General features: G+C 45.8%; 1 protein-coding gene across 2 annotated transcripts in view; it reads left to right on the plus strand.

Annotated features, from left to right (window-relative positions):
- Positions 1-5,185: 5,185 nt before the first annotated feature.
- LOC116695489 (BTB/POZ domain-containing protein KCTD1) overlaps positions 5,186-8,212 on the plus strand; it is a 19,504-nt gene continuing 16,477 nt past the window's right edge. The window contains exon 1 of one of the 2 annotated variants that reach the window (XM_032525784.1): positions 5,186-7,057. In XM_032525784.1, coding sequence (XP_032381675.1) covers positions 5,480-7,057 — 1,578 coding nt within the window. In that variant the 5' untranslated portion in view covers positions 5,186-5,479. The remainder of the gene's footprint in view (positions 7,058-8,212) is intronic. The other variant, XM_032525785.1, reaches the window with a different exon arrangement.

Genomic DNA, 8,212 nt, shown 5'->3' on the forward strand with positions numbered 1-8,212 from the left:
GGTATCTAAACTCCTTCACTTGGGTTAAGAACTTGTCCCCTATCTGAAGAAGGCACTCCATTGGTTTCCTGCTGAGAACCATGGCCTCAGATTTAGAGGTGCAGATCCTCGGCTGCAAACAGATCCAGTGTGTGCTGAATGTCACAGACCGATGATGCCATCAGGACCACATCATCTGCAAAAAGCAGTAATGAGATCCTGAGCCCACCAAAGTGCAGAACCTCCCCACCCCGACTACACCTCGATATCCTGTCCATAAATATTAAAAAGGATGGTGACAAAGCGCAGTCCTGGCGGAGGCCAACCCTCACCTGGAATGAGTCTGACTTACTGCCGAGAACCTGGACACAGCTCTCGCTTTGGTCATACAGAGATTGGATAGCCCTGAGAAGGGACCCCCCTCACCCCATATTCCCGCAGCACCTCCCACAGTGTCTCCCATGGGACCTGGCAACCAGAAGGTCAGGGTGGATGGCTGAGTCAAACAAATCCAGGTCTTCACCCAAGAGAACTGTGTTCGTCTTCTGTGCAAAGTCATCTTTTGGGACTTTTCTTAATTTTTTTTTTGAAGCTATTTTTTGTCCAGACAGCTAGCTAGACTGTCTGTCCAATCTGAGTTTTCTGTTGAATGACTAAAACAACTTTTGAATGTACACATGTTCCACCAAAACAAGTTCCATCCCGAGGCTATTTTGCAGAGGCACCGTTGCTCTGTCCGGTGCTTAGCACCGCCAAGACGATTGTGATTGGTTTAAAGAAATGCCGATAAACCAGAGCACGTTTTTGTCCCATCCCAGAAAGCTGTGTGGACTAGCCAGGCCTTCGTTCACGGCGCTGTGGAGGAAGGTCTGACAATGCAAGAGCAGTGATGTGTTGATAAAACTGAGTTTACTATCCTTGATGAGTCTAAGATATTTAAAGTCTGGCTGTGGGTGGAGGTGGCTTCAGTCCAGTGCGGGCTGTGTTTGACATGCTAATGACCAGTTCTTTTGTATTGTCTTCATTCAGCTGTTTGAAGTGAGCCTCATTTAAAAAAAGGTTGTCTATCTCTTTAGTTTTGACCACGGTGCAATAAAGAGTACATGCTGATTAGTAGCAGCAGACATAATGAGATAATAAATTGATGTCGTCCAAACAGCAATGAGGGCAGCGCATGGAGTGTGAGACTGTATTTCAAGGTCATGTTTGCCCAGGGGAGGAACCAGTCCTCTTAGCTGGGAGCAGGCATAGAGCATGATGGGATACTAGATTAATAAGCTGCTGAAATAACTGCACATCAGAAAAGGGTGTCTTAGACACAAATGATCAATGCTACTTTTTGTACCAGCACTAGAGCCCAGATAAGAGACCAAATGCATACATTTGAACAGAACTATCAATATGTCAGTGTCATTACTGTGTTGGATTGTTAGGGGTCTTTTACCAATGTGTCTTTCATGTTCCTAATCAACGCATTCTCATTAGTGGGTTAGCATGATATCCTCAAATAATTTAAATCACTGGCCAGTCACAACGGTGACCACCGGTCACATGAAAGTTAAGTTAAATGTTAAATTAGTTGAAAAAAGGAGACTTTGAGTGAGGTACAGAGCACCAAGAGGTGATGGTCATTTCAGAGGCCATTACAGTTAAGTTTTTTTTTAAAGTGAGCATTATTAAGTGCTTGAGAACTCAAGATCGCTCGTTCTCAAGACCACTTTTTGAAGGTCTTGACCACATTTTTACTCAGTTTTGTCACGGTCACTCTCAGATAAAGCGGATTCTGGATTTTTCTTCAAGACCAGTTAAGGACTACAGGGATATCACTAAATTGCCTGTGAATAGTCAGATTTAGAAGTTTCAACATCATTACTGTGATTGGATGTAAAACTTCCTGCTTCCAATGCAAACAAAAACTTGACTTATTTCTAACTTGAAATTTGATTTTGATAACCCCCTCTCCCCACCCCTTTATGACACACTCCCAAGAAGGGGAATGAAAAATCAGACAGACAATTCAGTCATTGTTTAAATTCACCTACCCTGTCTTTACCCCGCTAGCTGCTAGCTGCTATGTCCTCAGTCATGTTTCTGTGATGTGATTTCCTCTTTGATAAAGCTTATATTTAGGGCTGGCTCAGGAGAGTCCTGAACCGTCCCTTACTTATGCTGCTTTAGGCCTAGACTGCCGGGGGACTTCCCATGATGCACTAAGCACATCTCTCCTCCTCCTTCTCTCCATCTGCAACCTCATCCCAATAAAACATGTTACTAACTCAACTTCTTCCCTTTTCCGTAGTTTTGTGCTCTCTCGACCCCCTCTCCTCTCTCCTCCTATCGCTTCTTGAAGTTGTTTCTGGCTCTGGAGCTGTGGAGTCTGGGTCTGTGGTTGGAGTCACCTGCTGTTTCCATGTTCCTGCTAGACACCCTCTGCTACAATTCTCCATGTCTCTCTCTGTCTCTCTCTCTCTGTCTGTCTCTTCTCTGTCTGTCTCTCTCTCTTCCTTTGCCTGTCTCTTTCCCTCCCCCCCAACCGGTCGAGGCAGATGACCGTCCAACCTGAGCCATGGTTCTGCTCGAGGTTTCTGCCTCTTAAAAGGAAGCTATTCCTTGCCTCTGTCGCCTAGTGCTTGCTCTTGGTGAGAATTGTTTGGTTTCTATAAATAACAACACAGAGTACTGCTCTTTTATGAAAAGCGATGAATTGAATTAAATTGAATATTCATCACGCAGCAGTCCCATTTGTAGCAGACCTGGCCGGCATCCTTGCTTCTGATTTCTCTCCGCTTTCGTTGCCTCCCGCTCCCAAAAACAATCCAGTGAGAGCCCGGTGGTGTTGCTATGCCCTCCAGAGGACAGGTTTTGCCTTTGCACTGACTATGTAACTACATGGAAACGGGCCACATGATGTCTGTGGCTTGCACACTGATAGCGTTACTAAAGGCTAGCCGTAGTCTCAGACTGAAGTCCCGGTGTAGCAGGAATAGGTATACAGTGTACAGATGCCGGTTGGGCCTGCTACTACCACACAGATCGACACTGCCAAGCCTCCTACTCACCAACACCAGATCGATCACACACAAAATGGATGAGCTACAAATACACACGGAACTGCTGCGTGATGATTATGACAGAAGCCTGGCTGAACACACAAGTTTATGATGGACGGCAGTTAGCAGCTAACAGCTAACAGGGCGAGCTAGCCACCGGCCGAATAGAGACAGGGTAGGTGAATTTAAACATTGACTGACTTGAAAACACATCTTGTTGTCACATAAGGGCTCTGTTCTTTTTGCACAGACATATTAAATGCATTTTGTGTCTGTTAAGAGGCACAAAGTCAGTCAAAAACTTGCCCGACAACTGCCGTTTTAGCTCAGTGGAAGCTCATGGAGGTAGCTGCAGCTACTCAAGTTTGCCAGGACCAATTTAGTTCAGTTTTTTTCAATCGAAAGTACTTATATTTATAGCAATCAAGACTAACGTAAAAATTGGCCTGAATTCTCCTTTAAGATTAAAAAAAATATTGTGGTTTGGATTAAAACAATCCCTGGAAATGAACACCCGTTAAATGGGTAAAAGTGCTACTCCAGCAATTTAAAGTAACAATAAAGTAAAGTATACATTATTTAGCATTACACTTCCATACAGTTGGGGGATTATATCCATCATATCCACATCCCTTCAGAAGAAGATTATGGAATCTGATTGAGTTCTCCAGAAGAGCTACTAAATGGATGTTGTGGTGTTTTGTCAACTGCTGTTTTTAAGATCCACAATGATTTTAGAACCTAATCCCCGTTTGTAATGCAGGCTTTCAATAAAAATGCGTCATTTCCAAACTTCATTTATTTTCTCAGACTTGACAAAGCTCCCGCAGAGCCACAGACCCGATTTGTTCAACTCTTTTCCCAGGCTGGTACTCCCCAGGACTATGACCTGACTTTGATATTGTGATATTTGATATTGATATTTTTTCTATTGTGCTTATATTTAGGTCCCAAAATCCTGATGACTTAGCAATTAGAGCGTTATCATGTAAATCTAAGCAAAAAACATCCCACAAAAGTGCTAAATGTCCAGATAAACTCCATATATTACTTCAGTTGTGGAGAATTAAATCTTTTTTATTATTATTTGTGACCCAACATCTTTCACATTGTAGCATCAGGTCTGCTTACTGACTAAAGTAGCATTCACATTACACTTCTATTTTCAAGGGCATGAAGAGAGCTCCATTGATTATTGATGATTTTTCGTCAAAAATCAGCTTTGTTTGTTTCCCATTTTTTGCGCGCACAGAACAGACAGCAAGCAGACCATGGAGGTATATTTGCTGAATTTCACAAAATGATTGGATTAGAGTCGAGGAATCCACTTTTAATTTATCAGTTCAATTGAAAGTCTAAGAGGGGTAAGAATACACGTGTCCTCTGGCTGCCTAATACATTTCACAAAGGCATGGTAAATCATTCCATTAAAAGAGGAATGTTTTCAGTAGCACTTACAGTGTTACAGGCCTGAAATCCTGATCCGATCCAAATTTCTTGTTCAGAAAGCGCCCAAATGGCTCAGAAGTTTACTCCTCAACTTAGCAGGCCTGAGTTTGACTCTGACCTGCGGCCCTTTTTTCCATATCCTGCAATTCCTGCAATATAAGACTGCAATTCATTCATAGTTCATTCTCAATCATGACAAATTTATTTGTGCATTTGTTTTCATCTTATTTTCTGGTTTTGGTGGTTATAAAAGTACACATGTGGATAGCTCCAGTTCCAGTTCTACTATTCTGTATAGCCATCAGCTTGCATCATAAGTCCCAAGCTAAATACCCATACAGAAAGTTCACTCACACAAACACACATTAAGCCAATGTCACGCGTATGTAACTTATGCTAAACAGACAAATAACTTATGCAGCATGAACATGAACATAAAAGAGTTATCTACATGTATGTAGCATATAACTAATAAAACAAGCACAAAAGGTAAAACACTGATTTGTCATAAAGATAGCTAAATGGTGTGTGAATGTGTGATGATGCTTTGACTTGATGTTCTCAGTCAATACTGACTGTATGCAGTCTTTTTGCAGATAGTTTAATATGAGTTGAGGTATCAAATGGGAAATAGCTTACTTGAACTCAGTCTCATAGTTAATCTGCTATCTTTATTCATACAGTCCTACTCATCATATTATGTATCAAAGTGATTTAGAAGGAAAACTAACAGTGTCTGAGTGAAGATGATGATACTGGAGGTGACGCTCGTGCAGTGCTGTTCCCCACCACATCACACTGCTGGTCCAATATGCAGTCCAATAATGCAGCCTTTTTCGGCAGGGAGCGCGCTTCCAAATCTACCCTCCCGCTGCGCTCGCTCCCCGTGCCTTAAAAAGCCGCGTGCACGGCTGAAGGTCACTTAAACACAAAAGGCTTTCAGCGCTGCGGTCCAATATAGCGCATGCGCGCTGCCGGAGGACTGCTTCACAGACCGCAATATGGCGAGAATGCCTGGCAGCGGAGACACGGAACGGGAGCAGCTGAGCTGCCCCGACCGGAGCGGGGAGGAGGAGGAGGAGGATGAAGAGGAGATCCAGGAGGTTCAGATCACCGGGGAGGAAGAGGACGAGGAGTCCGACAGAGATGGTGCGGAGCTGGAGTGGGAGTCAGGGAGCACGGTGCTGGACTCCAGCGGTTCCTCCGCGGAGATGCAGGCGGTCCTCATGCGGAGTATGGACCGGGGAGAGGAGGAGGGAGAGGCGGAGCCGTGCAGCGGCAGCATGCCCGCCGGGATGGAGTCTCACCTGGAGGGAGAGCTGCAGCGGTCGGAGCGGAACAGGCTGAGCGAGAACACGCGCCTGGCCACCCGGTACGCGGTGAGGATCTTCCGGGAGTACCTCAGCGAGAAAGCCCAAAGTCCAGACTTTGAAACTCTGGACAAGGACGCGCTGTGCGCGGTGCTGCGCTCCTTTTACGCGGAGGCGCGCTCCAAGAGTGGACAGCTTTACAGCAAGTCGTCCCTCATCAGCATCCGGAGCTCCCTGAACCGGTACCTGAACGAGCCGCCCTACTGCCGTACCCTGGACCTCACCAAGGACCCGGAGCTGCGCAGCGCCAACCTGACCCTGGCCGCGGTCATCCGGCGGCTGGAGGAGCAGGGTGCCGGGCCCGTGGTTCAGAAACAGGCCATCACGCGCTCGGACCTGCGGAAACTCTACGAGTCCTCTGTGTTCAACAGTGACACGCCGTTCGGGCTGCTCAACAAAGTCTGGTTCGAAACCTGCATGTATTTCTGCACCCGGGGCCGCGAGAACCAGCGGGAGCTGGAGGAGGACTCGTTCGGCCTGGCGGTGGATGAAGACGGGAGAAAGTTTGTCTACTTTAAAGCTCTCGGACCGTACCACAAGTCCCGCTCCGCCACCTGGAATAAGAAGCGTCCGGACGCGGACGAGGACACCCTGCCGCGGATGTACGAGACAGGCTCGGAGCAGTGTCCGTACGCCAGCTTCGTCCGCTACGTGTCCAAACGGAACCCGCTGTGCGGCGCGTTCTTCCAGCGGCCCCGGGACCACTGCTGCGCGAGCGAGGTGACGTGGTACGAGAACAAAGCTATCGGGAAGAATCTGTTGGGCACCAGGATGCAGATGTTGTCGCGCGCCGCCAAGCTCTCCAAGACCTACACTAACCATTGCATCGGTGCCGTCTCCATAGCAACGCTCAACAGCATCGTGGGCGTTGCGGGCTCCAGGCCGACGACGAGGCTTTGCGTTGCCTCGGAAACGGCAAACGGCCACGCGCAGTCCCACCTGCAGCTTGTGATTCCGTACCTCCGGCGGGTGACCGACGCCCCGGACGTGAAGCCGCCGCGGACAGCAATACACACAGAAACAACCGACAGGGTCCGCGCCGAGGATGACCCAGGGGCTCCGTACCCCAAGAGGCTGTGCGTTCGCCCCGGGACACGCGCGCCTTCGCCTATGGAGCGGAAGGAGAGCGAGCCGGAGCCTGCTAGAGCCGCGGAGGCCCAAAGTCTTCCGCAGCCCGGTGTGCGGTCCCCGGCCGCTGTATCCACACAGGTAACAGAGGACACGTGATCGTTTCTCTTCTCCGGCAGCCTGTGTCTTAACAGCTCGTGCGTAAAATCCGCCGCAGCGTGCCTCAGCAGCGCGTGAGTAACATACTTCGCACTGAAAGTTTATAATGACAAATGTAGGTCTGACGAAAGTTCTGGAGACACCACCTCTCTTTTAAGGAGGACGTAATCTGTATATGATAAATAAAGTGCACAGGTTTTATTTCACAGAATTTTCCTATTTGTAAAAAAACACAAAAGATTTAAAAACTACAAAACAGACGGTGAGTTTACATGTCTACGGTAAAAGAACATGAAAACTCCATAACTGAGAAAAACCATAGCATTTTTATTTTTTAAAGAAAATGTATTCATTCATAGAAAAAAGGTTAAAATACATTTTCAAATGTATCCACATGTTTACAAATAAGTATCTTTTATTTAATAGATTAAACTGTTAAATTCAAGCTCAATACTGTAAATTCATTTCTTAAATTAGATCAAATCAGTGAATAAAAACAAGTAAATGTCAAATTTATGTTTAATTTTGGAAAATTACTGTATTTTTTACAAGAAATGTATTTTTTACGTTATTTCAGAGTTTTTAGGAGCCAAAGATGCCTTTTTTTCTTCTTCTGTTTTTTACAGTTTTGTATCAGTGTTATAGAAATAATTAAGTGGATAAGCCTAGTTTACATATATGTTTTAAAAGATGTTGTGAACACTGAAGTTGTCAATGTTAAAGTTCTTCGGCTTAGTCCTGGATCTTCACAATCCTATACCTACAGCCCCTCTAAGAATACTAATTATTATCATAATAATACACACATTAATGAGACTATAACCTGCTAATGCTGTTGTGCTGGGTGGGCAAAACAGAACTGTTCAGAGAATAACTCAACCAGACATCAGGTCAAGGACTTGAGATCTAATCATGCCAGACTAAAGGCCCATGTATGCTTCTGCATTAATCAACGCCGTGGGTCCATATGTAGCCACGTGGAGATATGGATCCTACGCCGTAGCCTGACTGGCATCTCTCTAAAAATGTAACTACACATATCGCAACAACTGGGATTGGTCCGCTCGGCAGCGTAGCATTTCCTCCGACTCATCTCCTGGTTCTCCTTCTCCATAAACAACATGAAATCAAGGAGAG

This window comes from Etheostoma spectabile, chromosome 9, assembly GCF_008692095.1.
Source record: "Etheostoma spectabile isolate EspeVRDwgs_2016 chromosome 9, UIUC_Espe_1.0, whole genome shotgun sequence".
NCBI classification, from domain to species: Eukaryota; Metazoa; Chordata; class Actinopteri; order Perciformes; family Percidae; genus Etheostoma; species Etheostoma spectabile.